Source organism: Clarias gariepinus, chromosome 28 (genome assembly GCF_024256425.1).
Source record: "Clarias gariepinus isolate MV-2021 ecotype Netherlands chromosome 28, CGAR_prim_01v2, whole genome shotgun sequence".
In the NCBI taxonomy this organism is placed as follows: domain Eukaryota; kingdom Metazoa; phylum Chordata; class Actinopteri; order Siluriformes; family Clariidae; genus Clarias; species Clarias gariepinus.
Genome location: NC_071127.1, coordinates 16,423,117 through 16,441,973, shown reverse-complemented (window position 1 = coordinate 16,441,973; position 18,857 = coordinate 16,423,117). Strand labels below are relative to the sequence as shown.

Sequence of the window (18,857 nt, the reverse complement as noted above, 5' to 3'; positions counted from 1 at the left end):
AGTCCTTATGGTTAGCACCACTTTATCCTGTATACAGGGCCGCTGAGGGCTCGAACCTATCCCAGGAGACTTTGTGCTTGAGAAGGGTACGCCCTGGACAGGGTGCCAATCCATTGAAGGGCACGTATACACACACGTACATTAATACACTACAGGCAATTTGCATGTCTTTGGACTGTGGGAGGAAACCAGAGTGACTCGGAGGAATCCCACAACATGGAAGAACATGGAAACTCCATGCACACAGACCAGAGGCGGGAATCGAACCCAGAACCTGGAGGTGCACCTCTTTTATTTATATGGATTATACACCCACCGGTCACATTATTCAGACTTTAGCTCACATGTCTGCCGTACATTGTGCAAGTGCAGTACAGGACCAAGATCTAGTATAAAAACAGCAATGATCAGCTGGTCTTGCTAAGAAGTGCCAAGCAATAACAAGAGAGAATGGAGATGGGTGAAAAGATGGCAGACATTGCTTATTCTTTTAACATAAATCATTTAACCATCACCACGATTCTTAAGAAGTCTGTACTGATATATATTGTGTACTGTATAGCTAGTATCTAGTCAATGATTTTTGGACTTACAAACAAATTGGATTTACGAACAAGCTCTTAAAACCAGTGGCGGCTGGTGAAAGAAAAATGGGGTTTGAGGGGCAAACACAATTAAAATTTAACTTTTAATAATTGCCTATAAATAGCAATAAGAAGTACTGGAAATGCACAGAGTATAAGCTTGCCCGCGATCACTTGATTGCTGCTTAATTAGAAGATCAGGTCGATCTGGCCCAAGCTCTTTAAATTTTTTTCTTTCTTCATCCGATTGCCTCGCAAAGGGGTATTTTAGCAATGAAATTACAGAATTTTTTCTTATATTTATCTGGCTTTCATGTCAATCATTATTCAATACAGTAACTAACAATCTGCTGACCGTTAAGAACACTCGTTGAGGAAGGTCCAATCACATGAGCCCAAATATTTAAAAACAAGATTGATTTGCTAAGATCAAAAGTGGAAGGGGTTCGGGGTTCACAGTGCTGCACACCAAGAATGATTTGAAAAAATCCAATTAGAGCTCAGCCTCAAATCACATGCTTTTCAAAAATGTACGTTCCTACATAGACACTCGTTTGTCCGGCGCCCCGCGTACACAAACACGAACATAATACAGTTTAGGTTTTTTTTTTAATTGTAAATAAATTATATTAGCAAATCCAGTGAAATATTGTGACTAAATTACTTTATTTAATTATAAAAAAAAAAATTATTATGCTAAATAATAACATGTTAAAGTAGCATTCTTCTCTGCCTAACTTTAAGGGGGCCAAGCCCTCATTGACCGGCCGCCACTGCTCAAAACAGAACTTCTTCGTATGTAGAGGACTTAATATTTTGCCACGCGCTGGAGTTGACTAAAATATTTGTATTTCTGTGTATTAATGAATAAGTTAGGCATAGAGTTCTGTCATACAGAAAGAAATAATATCAATATTACAGATTACATTATTTCTACAAACTTTTTTTTTTAACTTCAGTTAGTTGTACATAATCTGAGGGGGAATTTATGGGCTCTTATGATTGTGCGCGAATCTAAAAATTAGAGAGAGAGAAAAGAAAGGCCCGTATGTCCTCTCCGGGTTTCCGTAACACCGGCGTTTCCCCCGCTGATCGTTGTTTCTGCTCTCGATTGATCTGCCCTTTTCCAGACCACACGGCAGCGCGCTGTTATCGCCAATAACTCTATCCGGCTAAGCTAATCCGGTTGCCTTTAAAGAAGCACCGTCAGGATTAGTAAATCTCCAACACGTCGTTATTATCACTAATTTGTTAAACGACACACGAAGCCCGGAACAACTTTATTGTTGTGTGTGTGTGTGTTTTCCAAGATGGCGGCCGGGATGTATCTGGAGCACTACCTGGACAGTAAGCCTTTTGTCTCGGTTTGGATTTCGAGCGAGTGGTTTAAAACACGTCTTTTAGTGCGGTATTACTCAATTATTGTGGGTTTATAACAAACCGTTTTCAACAACGGTTTAACGCCTCAGGTTGTAAAACGGCGCGAGCTTTTGTCTGGCAGGGAACGTTGTTTAAAGTGTTAGCAAGAATGCTAGTCAGCTTTTGTTTAGTGTTGTGTTTAAACACTTCACATGACTGTGTGACTTAAAGCGTGAATTAATCAATCTGTCTTACTATTATGACGTTTAACCACGTGGTATTAAACAGTTTTATTGTTTAATGTGTGAAAAAAAAAAAAGAAAAGGCAGCATTGTACACTGTGGAAGCTTGATTTTTATATTTAGCCACAAGTAGCATCACATCCTTATTGTCTTGTTCCTTAAAGGTACTGCAGTGTGATGAATTAAATGTCTCAATGTCCAGGGAGAAGTTAAGACAACTTCAGCCAACAAAATCTGCATTTCTTCTTATTATTATTTTATGTTGTTCCCCGCCTTGCCCTTCTTTACAAAGATGCAATGCATATTTTGTGTTATTAAACCTATTTGTTTCATATCGGAAAAATACACGGGTGAGTCAAAAATGACCCGTCTCCCCAGTCAAAAAAGCGAAAAATTCTTACTGGTGACGAGACACGGATTCATCACTGCGAACCTGAGTATGGAATGGAAACATCCTCAATCACCGACTGAGAAAAGGCGTGAAGGTCTACCATCAGCTGAAAAGTCCATCAGTGCTTGCAGCTTTCTGGGATTGTCAAGCACCAGTATTGGAACATTCTCAGGAAAAAGGTTCAACGATCGAAAGCGCTCGTTACACTGAGATGCCTATTGAAAAGCTGAAGTCTAAACATAGAGGACTGATATCCAAGGACATCGTGATCTCATTCACACACTTCCGCCAACACTGTCACTGCAAAAACTTTGTTTTGAGGTGTCCTCAAGCAGCCTTACGAGGATGAAGATTCAGTTCTGATGAAGAAGTGAAGACACCGGTACATTCATGGCCTGCCGCTCAGCCTAAAAAAATTTTTTGTGTATTGGAAAAGCACACTTTGAGATTATGATGGAAAATATTATGTATTTATCTTTTCTAAGAGTTAATTCCAATAAATTCTACAGCCAGAATGCGGATAATTTTTGAGTCACCCTGATAAATATGAAATGTGGAAAAAGCCAGCACAAATGAATCATTTAAGAACAATCAGGTCATTTATTTAGCCTCTGTTTTAATAGAGGACAGGATGAGGGGGTGTGTAATTGGGTTTCTTTTTCCACAACATCTCCTTTCGATGGTGTGCAGACAAGTGGTCGATCTGGTTAGTTTCAAGCCTCGGTATGCTGTTTCGTCGACCCCCTTTCTCTAGTGTGTGGTCCTCTGGCTTCCTGTGGCACTTCCTGCTTTTTCAACACCTCTTCTAAGAGGATGCATTGTGTGTTCTGTCTGAAAGTGGCCGAAACACTTTACTTTGGCTAAAAACACCATGGGGTATTTTAATAAAGCCCTCCGATTTTATTTAAAACCATTCTAATTAAGCTTTTGATATTTTTGTTCCCTCTTAGGTGATGCTAGTCTTTTAAATAATGTTTTTTTTTCATTAGTGTAGTAGTAAGTCCCTGAGAAGTTTCCCTTACATTTACTCATCATTCCATTGCCTTTTGTGGTGTAGGTGGTAATTGGCATTTGCGGGGGATGTTCAAGTCAAACCAGGACTTTTGACTGCACAGTTATAAAAGCTCCCTTTATTTCTTTTCCTTCATTACGAGACTCTGTGGTGTTTTTTTAAGCCCACTTCATTTGAACAACTTTGGAGTGCACTGTAAATGTCATGTACTCTGTCCTTCTTAGTGTATTTAACACCATATAGTCCTTATTAATTGTTGAGATGATGCTTGAACCATAAATTCAATCCATCCATAATCTCCTGTTTACACCAGATTTTAAGTACAACGTACTATAGTGGGGTATTTTACTTGTGGACAGGAGGCGAGGCCAGGTATCAACTGCTTTCCCCGATCTTTATCATGGGAAAGAATGTAAAAAATAAATACAAGTACAGCAAAAACAAAAGCCTTATTGTTATTGATTATGAATGAATTGCCAGTATGAATTTAAACCATTAAAAAAACGTAGCTCATATCTGTTAATTTATACACCACCATGTTCTATTAATATTTTTTAAAGAAAGAAAATATTGATGTTCTGGGAAATAAACAGCCAATCAGAATTGAACTTGTCAGGCTTTATTCAGAAACAGTTTGGTTATGAACAATAACTGCTCCAGCATGATGAAGCAACTTGACATAGAACAAAAGTGATAACTAAGTGTTTCAGGGAACAAAACATAAATATTTTGGGTCGATTGTCAGGAAACTCCCCAGACATTAATCTGATTGAAGACTTGTGTTCAGTCCCCAAGAGGTGGGTGGACAAACAAAAACCCACAAACTTCAAGCACTGATTCTGCAAGAATGGGTTAAAATCAGTCAGGATGTGGCCCAAAAGTTGATTGACAGCCTGTCAGGGCGTATCTTGGACGTCTTGGAAAAAGGAGGGTCAACACTGCAAATATTGACTCTTTACATAAACTCAATTAAAGCCTTTGACAGTTATCAAATGTTTCTCATTATACTTTAGTATACTATAGTAACATCTGACACAAAAAAAAGATCTAAAAACACCAGAGCAAAGACTTGAACGTAAAAAAAGTAATATTTGTTTCCTTCTCAAAACTTTTGGCCACGAGTCTTGGGCTACCTCCCAAACCCCAACTCAAAAACAAAAAACTAAATCCTTCCCAACCGTGTTTGATTGAATGATGGTATTTCTTATACCATAAGTGAACCAGTGTAAGGATGTATTTAATAGAATGAAAACTTTAAAGCACTTATGTACATTGCTTTGGATAGGAGCGTCTGCCAAATGTCTAGATATAAATGTTTCCTTTAGTGATAAATCATTTTGCTATTTTTTTTTTGACAGATAAAGTCAAGCATACAGAATGCCATGCTTTTATCATCTTACATTAAACAAGCTGAAACTTTGTGTTTTCCTTCTTCAGGTATAGAGAACCTTCCGTTCGAGCTTCAGCGGAATTTTCAGCTCATGCGGGACTTGGACCAGCGGACTGAAGGTAAAGTTGTAAAAGGCAATGGTATTTTTTTACCGGGTACGGCACAGGAGCCGTCCTTGTTATGGCAGCCTGTGAAAGGAACAGTGGCATGCTCCTTCTCGCTGTAATGTCAGGGTGTTCTCCTTGGGCAAGGGAGACTAACCCTTAAGCCCCCATTACGAGGGTCACACTTTTCTACTATTCTACTTACATTCATGGAAGAACTTTTATCACTCCGTAAGGACCCAGAGAATAATTGATCCCCACTATCCCAATTCTGTTATAAGGGAGAACTTGTTTGCCGTGAGTTGTGATCCATGTCGGTGGAGGAAGAGATCCTGATTTTTGAGAAATGTGGTTTCTGCAGCTCCCACTATCTCAACACAACACTTTTCACGCTCCTACTTCATCTAGACCTCCCGTCCTCCCGATTGGCTCAAAAAAATTATTTTGCTTGAGTAAATCATCTCTATATCTTTGATGCATAATCTGCCGAAGTTCCACGGCGCTTTGCATCCCTATTTTTTCTGCTCCAAGGTGGGTGAGAAGTAGAGATGATGGAAAGAAAAACTTAAAATATGGCTACAAAACACAACTCAAAAAAAACTTTTTTCTTTGGACCTGGATATGGACAGCACCTCTGGAAAGACATATGTTTCTGTGATAAGTAATGATGACTGGACAAAATTTATTATTTTGATTGAAGCTTTTTCTCCTGACCTCCCAATCGCCAAACTTCCCCCTTTTGCTATACAAAAGGGCATTGCAGGAATAGCAGGAACGGTAAAAGAATAAAAAAAAAATTCTGAACTTTGGCCAATGCTGAAAATGTATTACATGCCAGCATGTTAGCTGGAATACATGTTAAGACATCACCACATACAATGCTGAACTACAGTAAAGGGGTCATTTGTACCAGAGAACTGGATAATGTTGTTAAAGAAGAAATAAAAAAATGAACTTAAGACTCAAGGAGTAATAAATGTAAAAAGAATAATAATCAAAAGAGAAGAACGAGTAATTAAAACAAATTCATACATCACGTTCAATAAACCAAAAATCCCAGCCAAAAATATGGTCATGGATCAAATGGCTGCAACAATAAACAATAACACAATTATATGTAATTATAATGCAACAAAAACACAATTACATCTGTTGTAATTGTAGTGAAGAAGGCCATGACTAAGAGAGCTGTGAAAGAGCATCCAAATGTTGTAATTCGTCAGGCGATCACCCATCTGCATCAAAACAGTGTCCCATGTGGATCAAAGAAAAATAAATACAGAAGTTCAGATGTTTAAAGAGAATCAATTACCCTGAAGCTGGAAAAATGGTGCCAGCTGCTCCTGTTTTTGCTTTAAACAAAACTTCTGCTTGTGTGGTCAAAAAAAAACTGTGAAGACAATTGATTGAGAGACAAGTGGATGCATCACGTGGATGCATAAAGATAAACCCAAAACCATTAATCATAATAATCCTCTCCCACGGACAAAGAATACAGAAGTCCAGAGCAGATCTTCTTTTGACGAAAAAGCAAAAAAAAAAAAGGAACAAGAAGTTAAGTATTACTCAATTAAAGGATGATACTTCAAAAACAAGACAAATTAAACATGCAGGAATGAAAGATGGTGAACATTCTAGCAGAAGCCCTTCCCATAAAGGCAGAATAAAGACAACTGTCCCTGTTCTGTTTAATAGATGATGGAAAATGTTAGATGTGGAACCGTTGTGGTATTCGGGCTAATTTAGAGTTGCATCGTCTAACTGCAACCATCAACCCGATTGCTGTATGCCTTCAAGAAACACAGCTACCATCAGATAGCGCTTTTACTTTTACATTTTTTATTGTTTTTTTAATACTTTTTGCCCCAATAACAAGCGATCTTCTGGTGGAACAACTATTTTAATTAGAAATGATATGATTCACAGTCATATCAGTCTTCACAGCAATTTACAGGTAACAGCAGTACGACTGATACTATAGAAAACCATCAAAATCTCTTCTCTTTACATTTCTTCAGATTTAAATCTAACTCACATGGCCCTAGACTATCTAATTGCTCAGCTTTCATCCCTCTTTATTTTAATGGCAGATTTAAATAGTCATGACTACCTTTGGGGTAGTAATCACTGCAATGTAAAAGGAAAGAAGATTAAAGATTTTCTAAAAAAAAAAACATACCCTATGCATCTTAAATGATGAATCAAATAGATATCTACACCCAGGACATGGAACATACTCCGCAATCAACTTAACAATTTGTCAGCCTGAACTTTTTTTAAGATTTATCATGGAAAGTACATCATGATTTATGTGGAAGTGATCATTTCACAATTACTGTTATCAAAGGAAGAGAAGAAGTAAAAGCACAAAGATGGCAAATAAAAACTTTACAGAAACTTTTATATCTGTAGCCAAAACTACAGTCCCAATAACCTCTCTAAATTAAACATCTAAACGAATCCATGGTTTAACGAGAGGTGTAAGGAGGCTATAAAAGAGAGGAAAAAAGCTGAAAGACTTTTCTTTAGATACCCAACAACAGCAAATCTTATCGAACTTAAAATAAAGAGAACACAAGCAAGAAAACCAATAATGAAGTCAAAAAGGAAAGCTGGAGAAGATTTGTTTCCAACATGTCAACAGATACTTCATCAAGTAAAATACGGAATCTGATATGAAAAATGAAAGGAGAAAACAATGGTCCACAAATGAAACACATCAAACGAAATGATTCGATCTTAACATCAAAAGAAGAAATTGCAAACATATTAGCAAAAACCTTTGAAAAGAACTCTGAAACTTTGAAAACTGCAAAAAATGCTTTTTGATCTAGAAAAGGCCTACGACACAGCATGGAAACAAGGGATTTTAAGTGATTTGTATCAAATGAATTTTAGAGGACCTATTTTTATTTAAAGTTTCTTATTTAATAGATTTTTTTAGAGTCAAAGTAGCAAACACATTATCAGAACTACACAAACAAGAACTTACCTCAATGAAGCATTTTATCTGTATTAGTTAGATTAATCGTATTTTTATATGGTTCTGACGTTCTTTGTAGTCTTTATGTAGATGATATCTGCATTTGATACAGAAGCAAGAATATGATAACTATTGAGCGGAAAATCCAACAAAAGATAAACAAAATACTATCTTGGTCAATGCAGAATGGCTTCAAGTTCCTAAACAAAAACCGTCTGCATGTATTTCGCTTGGTCACTGCATAATAAACCAGAGTTGTTTCAACAAAGAGACTAGATTTCTTGGCGTCACCCTTGACAGCAAACAAATTTTTTTATTTTACACATTAAACTTCTTAAAAAGAAATGGGAAGCAGACAGTTCATTTCTGATAAATATATATAGAACTTTGATTCAATCAAAACTGGATTATGGAAGTATCATTTATTGTTTAGCCAGGAAATCATATATAAGCCTTCTGGACACTACATCACCAAGGCATGTGACTGGCATTAGGGGCCTACAGAACATCACCAATCCAAAGTCTGTATGTCAAAGCTAATGAACCCTCCTTGGAAAACAGACGATTAAAATTGGCACTACAATATACAATCAAACTGAGAACAAATAAGGAAAATCCAATATATCCAGCAGTCTTCACAAATCAACCTTCAACAATCTATCAAATGAAACAAAACTATATCCACCCACTTGGTTTACGTATTAAAACACATTTAGAGAACCTGAAAGTTGACTTGAACATCTTGGAACAGACACATTTTTGCGCAATAGCTCCGTGGAATCTCAAAAAGCCTAACATCTATCTGGATTTATGAAAAAAAACAAGTCTGAAACCCATCCGAATGAATATCACCAGCAGTTTCTAGACATAAGAGGAAAATTACCACAGCATACCCCAGTATACACGGCTGTATCAAAATCAGGAAATAAAGTGGCAGCAGCCTTTGCAGCCAATCTACCACAGCAGGGTTCACGCATCCCAGACCAAAGTTCAAGTTTTACTGCAGAAGCCAAATGCTCTGCTTATGGCTTTGAAATTCATTGAAACCACATCACGAAAGGATTAAGTAATAATAACGGATATAAAATCATGTCTCCAAGCATTAGAAAATATAAAAGCCAATAATTTTAACATAATTTTCTGTTGGACACTCAGGAATTCGTGGTTGCTTGAGAAAGCAATGCTTAAATAAGAAATTATATGAAATAAACCCTGATGTTGGATCAAGACATACATTTTCTTTTAAAAATCGCTGGGATCAAGTGACTTATACAAGGTGCTGGATAGGACACTCAAAGGCTACACACACATTTTTACTGAAAATCCACCACAATGTTTATCATGCAGAACCCTTCTGTCCATCAAACATATTTTATTAGACTGTAACTCTTTTATCCTTTAAGGAACTTGTTTTATTCTGTTGACACTTAAAAGAAAGTTTTTAAACAAGTAAATCCAAATGTAGTTTTAAAGTTTAATTAAAAAAATTATTTTAAACATCTTATCTAGTTTTAATATTAAATAACAAAAATGTTTCTCACCATAAATATAGCCATATAAGCTGGTTGAAAAAGAGAGAAAGAATTACAGGATTATTATATGTATACCGTGGAACCTCGGATTACGAGCTTAATTCGTTCCGGAAGTGAGCTAGTATTCCAAAACACTCTTAAACCAAATTTAATTTTTCCATAGGAAATAATGGAAACTTAAATTATTCGTTCTACAGCCCAAAAAAATAAATACATAAATATAATTAATACAAAATATAAAGTAAAAATAAAACAAATTAACCTGTACTTTATCTTAAAAAAATGTAAAATTAAACCCCGACAGATAAGGGTTTTCGTTTGTGCATGCAGAGTGTATGTGTGTAAAATGTGAGCGCGCACACACACACACACACACACACACACACACATTAACGGATAGAGCGTTTTTACAACCATTTAAAAATTAGCAAGGAACATTCCTAGTCACACTCACGTGAGCGCATACTAACAGGATCACTGCTGTAAGTAAAACAACAACAACAAAAAACAAATTAAACAGCTCCTCACCTTTGAAAACAATCGCGACAGAGAGGAGTTTGTGTGTTTATTTGGCAACCTGAGAGGAGGGGGGATGAAGGGGGCTCGCTCGCGTTTACAGCCCCTTTCTCTCAGGTTGCCAAACAAACACACAAACTCCCTGCCTTACACAGACGCAAAAACACTGCAGGCACTAAGACCCAGCAGGGGAGACGATAGGTCTCGGCTTTACAGCTCCCCTCCTCTCAGGTTGCCAAATAAACACACAAACTCTTCTCTGTCGCGACTGTTTTCAAAGGTGAGAAGCTGTTTAATTTTTAATCCCGTTAGTATGCACTCACGCGAGTGTGACTAGCGATTTTCCTTGCTAATTTTTAAACGGTTTTAAAAACGGTCTCTCCGTTAATGTGTGTGTGTGTGTGTGTGTGTCTCACACACACACACACACACACACACACACACAGCGCGTGTGTGTATTCACCCAGCAGGAGAGACGATTACCTACAATTCTGCTGCAAGCGAGAGAAAAACCGTTGGCTCACTTGTGATGACGTAACGCTCGTTGTTAAAACAAGAAGCGCATGCGTGAAACATGATACTCGGTGCTCGTTAACTAAGACAATGCTCGTTTTTCAAGTAAAAAATTATTAAAAATTGTTGCTCGTCTTGCAAAACACTCGTAAACCACGTTACTCGTAATCCGAGGTTCCACTGTATTTTATTATTAATGTGATTATATTATATTTTAACTTTTTTTTTTTTTTTTTTGGGTCATTGATGTTTCATTTTTAGATCTGAAGAGTCAGATCGATTCCCTAGCTCGTGACTACACGGCGAACGCCCGGACCCTGACCTCAGAGCAGAAACTCTCTCTCCTGAGGCAGATCCAGCAGTCATATGGGAAGTGCAAAGAATTTGGAGACGACAAGGTCCAGCTGGCCATGCAGACGTACGAGATGGTCTGTTTAAGTTTGTAAAACCTCACTGTTAACCACACGGTAGAGTAGCTTAGGCGGGCGTGGTCAATACTGTCACCATACTCATTTCTGAGATAACCTGTATATCCTGATAATTAGTAAATTTGTTTTATTACTGATTACCGAGAATAAACAGAATTGAAAGGAACCAGCTGATGTGAAAGAAAGAAAGCACTCAATCTTTAAAACTTTACCTTTTTAACAGATTTGCAGTGTTCGAGACAGTTTATTAGCTAAGTATCGTACAAATTTATTATGTATCATGATATGGTCATATCCATCATCTCTAATGAATTTTACCAGGGTTGCAGATTTATCACCTCTTTTAAAAGAAATTATTTTGAATCTCATCATTGAACACAGTAAAAATCAATTAATGAAAAAACAGATTAAAAAAAAAATGTGTACTTACTTTTGAGAGTGGGCGTACTTCACGTCAGATTCCTTTAACTGCAAGTTCACCCTTTAGTAATGTAGAAGATAATAGTTACATGAGCTACGGAGAAATATTATGCAAAACAAACACAATTAGTTTAAATCATGACACTGATTGATGTTTTCCATTCATAGAGTCTACGTTGCAGTCTGGTTATTTACTAAAGGCTGAAATTCTCTAGATGCAGGCGAAATGAAAAGTGTCAGATTTAATACTGTAAACCAAAATGAAGAATACTGTTTTTTAGTTATAATGCAGCCTCTATATATATTTGTGTGTGAGCGGCAGATCAAGGAAAATAAAAGTAGGGGAAAATATAACAAAAGACCAAAGTGGACAAAATGGAAAAGATTATTAGTTTATTCATTCGATTTATTTTGCGTGTTAAAGTGCATTGGGAGAACTGAATCTGGCTCAAATCTATTTAAATAACTTTGCATCATGGTAAGGGACGCTCATAGAACTTGCAGGTATTTCGAGTTGTACTTGTACGCCCGAGTGTAGGGTGATTATTATAACGTTTATTACATATGCTATAATGTGCGTTTTTATTTCAGCCAAAATACCGACATGTAAAAGAATTATTGTTGCTTTGGAAAGTTACTAATTAAGAATCTTGCTTGTTAAGGAATAAATAAATGTTAGTTAAAATCTGTTGTAAATCTTCAGTATTTTCTATGTAAATTCTAAATCTGTTTAATAACCAATGCTGTTTTTTTTTTGTTTGTTTTTGCCCTATTGTTTTGTAACTAACTAATTCTGCATAATTAAGTAATTCTTTGTTTTTTGTTTTATTCCCCTTTAAGGTGGATAAACACATCCGGAGGCTGGACACAGATTTGGCCCGGTTTGAGGCGGACCTCAAAGAGAAACAGATAGAAAGCACAGACTACGATTCTACCTCTAGTAAGGGAAACAAGAGTAAGCGCTTCTCATATTGCGTGAAGCTCCTGCCTGCTTATTAAATAGCTAATACACAAAGTGATGTTTACTTAATTATAACAACGATGCTAATGATTATTATGTTTATGTTTAAAGGTGACCTTCGTGGACCTAAAGAGAAAAAGGTCTCTCGCACCAGGTCAAAGGTCAAGAACTCGGACGAAGACTGCAGTCCTAAGAGCAGCCAGAAGAAAGTTAAGCTGACGCAAACGTGAGATGATCAGCCTTTGTTCCTGCCGCATTCGTGAACTAGGGAACGATCATTGTTCACATGTCATTTTTGTCAAATCTTTATCTCGCGCAGGACCGAGTTCTCCTCTCCAGCTGTGAATTTTGGCAACGTTCACCCCTCAGACGTGCTGGACATGCCGGTGGACCCGAATGAGCCAACATACTGTCTGTGCCACCAGGTCTCCTATGGAGAGATGATTGGCTGCGACAACACTGATGTGAGTCTTAACTTGAAAAACCAACAAAAAAAAGGGAAAAAGAGAGGCTATTGAATCCAAAATTCGGAATTCTAGAATTGACTGTCCGTGAGGTTCAAATGAAAAGATCGAATAGAGGTGAAATTGCGCTACAGAATACAATTAAACTGAAGATAGAATTTCCAATTTTAAAAAAATATAATAAATTAAAATAGAAATATATAGGATATACAAATTTACAGATTTTATTGACCATAGTTACTGTTCCAAAAAAAGGAAACATCATTCATTCTGAACAATACTAAGACTTGTATATGTTAAAAAAAAAAAAAAAAAAAAACAGCACAACATTTGCACAAAAGTGGTTAAATTATCTGGAATATAAACAAGCATTCTGTACATTTATAGCGATCAGTAGTCACATGATCCTGCTCTTTGTCGATAAATCATATCCAGACTGCATTTAATTGGTCTTTTGTTGTTCGATTCTCTTTATTGAATCACCAGGTCAGTTTTGGATTCATAAGTTTACAAATGTTAAATTAGCAAATTTATATGGTGACTTTTGCGAGAAATACACAGAGCTTCCATCTTTCCAACCTGAGAAATACTCTAGTTTTTGCAAGAGTATTGTGCCTCATTCTTTTGATATTATGTGCTGATTGGTGCATTACTGCCACCTAGTGGACTGAAGCGTAAGCCGATGGTTGTCGGGGAAAAAAATATTATTATAAAGATTATCACTTTGTAGGAGGCGAGGCATTTAAACTAGGAATACACTTCTAACACAGGTTACACAACATTTCAGTGTTTATTAGATAACAGTTTTAATATTTCAAAGCAGGAGGATATGGCTGCTTGAGATATATGATCAGATTGAAGCTGTACTGGTGGAAGATTTTTTAGTAGATCTCCGACTCTGGTGATGCGTGATGATGATGTGTGTGTTTGTCTCTGCAGTGCTCTATTGAGTGGTTTCACTTTGCCTGTGTGGGCCTGACCACCAAGCCCAGGGGAAAATGGTGAGCAGTCAAGTGATCCAAAAGCATACCGCTGAACTGTATATATGATGATGTAATTATTATTATTATTATTTTTTTTTAATAATAGTTTTTTTGTTTTCCACCATTCCAGGTACTGCCCCAGATGTTCACAGGAGCGGAAAAAAAAGTGAACGTTCGTTTTTCTCGAAAGAAAACGAAAGAACGGAAGATGGAATACGGCAGAGAAAAAGATTAGAAAGAAAAAAAAAGGAAAAGAGGAAAAACGAATCTCTCTCTCTATATATAGACACTAATCTAGATTTATGCTCTGCTTAATCTGGTGCTTGTCCTCCTCCTTTTATTTCCTATCCTCACCTTCTTCTCTCTGTACAACAGAAAGTCGGGATGACGGATGGACGAAGGAGCTGTAGTTATAACTGTAGCTTAATTTATGTTGGTTTTTATTTTTTTGTTTTCGTTATTTTGCTTTTTTTATATATATATATATATATATATATATACTGTATACATATATATGTTTACTTTGAACGGTTGTTATATATGTGTTTGGTCGCTTTATGATATATTTTTTAAAACAAACTTTTCTTTGTATAGTAACACAAACACACAGCAGTAGATAAATCAGGGAGCATGACACACAGTCCTTAAGTACCATATCAACGGTTTATTATTATTATTTGCTGGGATTTTTTTTTTTTTGTTTTTTACCAAAAGGTTTTGAGTCAAACACTGGCACAAGGCGATCCTATACAAAGGTAGTTCTTAGGTCTTAGAGGCTGTTTGTTTTTCCTTTTTTTTTTTATTGTTTTTTTTTTTTTTTACTCCGACATTCTTGATTATTTTTTTGTTTGCATTCCTCGGGGATCGTTTTTCTCCATCTCGAATATGTGCATGTACGAGCTTTCCCCTCCCCCAACACCACGCACACACGTGGGTACTTCGGTTAAACGTATTTTCGAGGGCGTACTGATCGATAACTTGCACACAACGCACATAAACCAGTGACTTTCACTTTCACTTCCATGTTTCAGGTTTATTCCACAACTAGCTGCTGTGAATGACATTTCCTCTGGTGCTCATAACATTTCACTATTCAATTTTACAGAATCAAACATACGCATAGCATTAACTCACAAAAGATTTGCGACTGCGATAGATTTGAGTAAAATCAAAAACAAAGAAAAACGCACTCGTATTTGACCTCGACTGGATTTATTGGTGCTCTTGAGGAGGTTTAGCAACAGATGATTACTTAAAGGGCGTAAAAAAATGAATAATTCCTACACTCATATTAATCTCTCCATCACATGGCTGGTGCCAGAGGTTAAGGTGCTGTTGTTCATATTAAAAAAACTCGGCTGTGATATTTAATACGTGATTTGCTAACACTTTATTTAAAGGGTACATACGTAGGGTCTTTAACGCATCCATAAACTCATAAGCTAGGTGTAAATAGTTTATAAAGCAGTGCCGGATTGGATGAAGAGCTTGTAGATGACAAAACGTGTACGGTTGGAGGTTTTTCTTTTATGTAACTCTGTCTTTACATAATACAAGAGAAGAGGGATTGTTATTTTGTTTAAATTCAATATTCTGCTATTTAGCATTTACCGATACAATACAAGTTTCCAATACAAAAATGAACCACAAATAAAACATTTGTTACAACCGCTAATGATAACCAAGCCTGTATTTTTCTCTGATAAGTAAAGACAGAGCAATACATTTCACACAACTTTACACGTTTTGCCCGTAATCCTCAAAGTAGTGCTTTTTAAAACATTTCTTCCATTCACAACATGTTCATCACACAGTGATGTTTGTTTCTAGTATATCTTTGATTAAATGTGCTTATTTAAGCTGATTTATTATCACAACACATTGTGTGTGTATGTATGTGTGCGCGTGTGTTTTATTAGAATATTATATCAGCCTTAAAGTGGAATTTGCATGAAGTGTTAGTGAAGGTACTTTGATTGTAATTTGATTGTTACAGAACTTTAAACTAATGTCAGATCCTCTGTTTAGTGTCTTCCATGTTGACTGAACAACGCCTGATGTCTGAAACAGATTGAAAATAATTGCTTAGAAACATGAACAGCGATCAGCGTTCTTTATTTCACTGTAGAGGGAATGATCTCCAGCAGAAAAGAAATCTTTTCTTTTTTTTCTATTATAAAAGTTCTTCCTTTTATCCCTCCTGCTTTCATCTTTTCTCTTCCTTTGTTCTTTTCCTTATTTCCCTGCTTCTCTTTTTTTCATCTTTGACTTTCTTCTCCGTTCACTTTCTTCTGTGCTTCCTAAGTTCCTTCATCTTCCTTCCTTCCTTTTTTATTTTTTATTTCTTTCTTGCACTTATTTTTGTTTTTTTTTTGCCAGCTTTCCTTTCCTTCCTTTTTTCTTTGCTGTCCCTCTCATTCTTTTTTCTTTCCTTTTTTAATTGCTTCCTACTTTCCTTCCTCATGCCCTTCCCTTCCTTCTATTCCTATTTTCTTTGTCCTTTTTCTTTTTTTTATTTTCCTTTCTCAAACTTCCTTTCTCTTCTATTTTTTTATCTTTCATTCCTTCTTTTCCTTCTTTCTCTGCCTTCCTTATTTAATTTTCCCTTCTTTTTATCCTTACCTTCCATCTTTTACCATCTTTTCTTTCCTCCTTCCTTATTCCTGTCCCATTCCCCAATTACAAGGTTGTTACTCTTAAATCCTAACTCTCGTACAAGGGGTGGAAAAAGTAAATGCCCACTCGACTTTTTTTTTTTCATGTCAGATCATCGTGGCTGCTCAGAGCTTCAACAGGAAACAAAGTAACCCCTTTAATTAACTGTATTGTATTGTAAGTATTTGCTTTAGAGCAATTAACACACATTCTGTAATCCTACTGACTGTACAGTCACTGTTATGAGGAAGCAAATATACCTCAGTCATCACACTCGACTGGTCCATTTGTTGCTAACAAAAGATGAGCATGAACAATTTATTTATACAAAATTCACTCTCTAACAGACAGATAAACTGGTGAGACTTTACACTTGATCTCAACAAGGTTCACATCAAAATGTAATGGTACGGTGTATTACACTTTTGGTAAAGGCGTCTCCCTCAATACTGTGGCGGCTCAGACAGTTGGGCCCAGACGTCTTATATCAGTCAAACCTCTCCAAACATTCCCGTCTGCTGGGACCTAGCTGATTCCTCAGGTCGAAGCCCGTCTAAGCACATGACCATCATTTAAATACCAGTGCCGAATGCAACCATACACATGGCCGTCACACTCTGGATTTAACCGGGCAAATAGTTAGAAGCCTTACACAGGATAATTATTGCAGTGTTTAATCTGCTTCAGTCTGTAAAACGTTATTTAACCCTAACTAATGCTTCTCATTTCCTAAGCAACCACGTCAGAAGACGTATCCTCAGAAGGAGCAAATACTTGTCCTGCATCAAGGAAAGAAAACAACTAAGAAGATTGCTAAAACTATTAGAATTGGCTTAAGAACTGTCTAACGCATTATTAATACTTTAAAGGATAATGGCGGACCATCATCTTCGAGGAAGAAATGTGGTCCTAAAAATATCCTAAATGAGTGATAGGAGATCACTTAAGGGCTGATCAAATCAAACAGTAGAACTCATGGCTATGTTCAGCGTAAGCCTTAAAAACACACATCAGTGAAACTAATTAAAAAAAGGCTTCTTTGCCACTGTTGTGGAAATTGACAAAGAAGTTAAATGGAAATGTCCAGGGAGTGTGCAAATATGCATAAGTGTGCAAAGATGCAATGTCCATATAATTGTGCAAAGTGAAATAGGAATGTCCAGTGTGTGTGCCTTTACCCTGTTCCAGAGTGATCAGTCCATCAGGGTAAGAAAACAGGTGGATGAAGTGATGCGCCCATCACGCCTAGTGCCTACCCTACAAGAATAAATGTTGTGATCGTGCATAAATTTGATTTTAAAATTGACTGAAATATTAGTGTGACCTTTTTCTAAGTGTGTGTGCAGTATATTACATAGCTACACTGTCATTTTAACAAACACCCCAGCTCAGTATATATATCTCACCTGTGTTGCTCTGCATTTTACTGACAAAAGAAAGAGCATAAAAATTAGAGTTCTAAAATATAGATGAATTTAAGAAGGATATGATTTAAAAATGTATTAAGCTAGTTTGAAAGCTATCTACCTAGTTAGGTCGTTACGAGGTCTTGTAGCACTGAACGCATTACAGGTGGTTAATAGCAAGAAGGCAAACCCTAAGTATAGAGATTACATATAGACGCACGTTAAAGTATTTTTACATGTTTACAGTCATGACCTGCACCTATCAAAAACAAACTCCATTTCCCATGATTCTCAGCTTAACCACTAATTGGCTTACCTGACCTGCCCTATGACCCTGTTCCCATTCACAGGTACCATATTTTCGAAGGAGTATACAACCAAATACTGAGTGTCATTTTACCTTAATTTTGGAATATCTGTTCCAATACTTTTGCTCAGCTAAAAATCAAACTGCCAGCTTTTTTTTTTTTTTTTTTTGCCTTTTGGTCCAGACTTCTGGGGCATCATTTTATATAAGCAATGAAACATTTCAATACATTAATATTAAAGAAAATAAATGTAATTAGTAAGTCATGACCTACTATATCGACAATAATGTTTTGGAGGACAACTTGAAAAATTAATTGTAATGTCTCGATCATAAGCTTATTATCATTTTAACATAAGCAAATTAAAGCAAATTTAACATTCATTTAATTATCCATATATGGCCCATGCCTGTTATTCTGCACAGGGCCACAGAGTATATATTTATGGGAACTAAGGGCATAAGGCAGTACATTCTGGATGGGATGGCAACCCATCATAGGGCACAAGCACACACACACAAAATATCAGACACTACAGGCTAATTGAAACGTTATTCAACCTACACCGCATGTCTTTGGACTATATATATATATATATATATATTC

The 18,857-nt window shown here is 36.5% G+C and overlaps 1 protein-coding gene across 3 annotated transcripts; it reads left to right on the top strand.

The window, feature by feature from the left end:
• Positions 1-1,706: 1,706 nt before the first annotated feature.
• On the top strand, positions 1,707-15,980 carry ing4 (inhibitor of growth family, member 4). Of its 3 annotated transcripts, none has more exons than XM_053489954.1 (8): positions 1,707-1,931; positions 5,026-5,097; positions 10,888-11,054; positions 12,315-12,414; positions 12,547-12,661; positions 12,755-12,899; positions 13,839-13,900; positions 14,013-15,980. In XM_053489954.1, exons 1-8 carry the CDS (start codon positions 1,895-1,897, stop codon positions 14,050-14,052), a joined length of 738 nt encoding a protein of 245 aa, XP_053345929.1. In that variant the 5' UTR covers positions 1,707-1,894; the 3' UTR covers positions 14,053-15,980. The 3 variants fall into 3 exon arrangements, with proteins under 3 accessions (XP_053345929.1, XP_053345928.1, XP_053345927.1); XM_053489953.1 differs by having other exon boundaries at positions 12,315-12,429; XM_053489952.1 differs by lacking the exon at positions 1,707-1,931 and having other exon boundaries at positions 4,956-5,097; positions 12,315-12,429.
• The last annotated feature ends 2,877 nt before the right edge of the window (positions 15,981-18,857 follow it).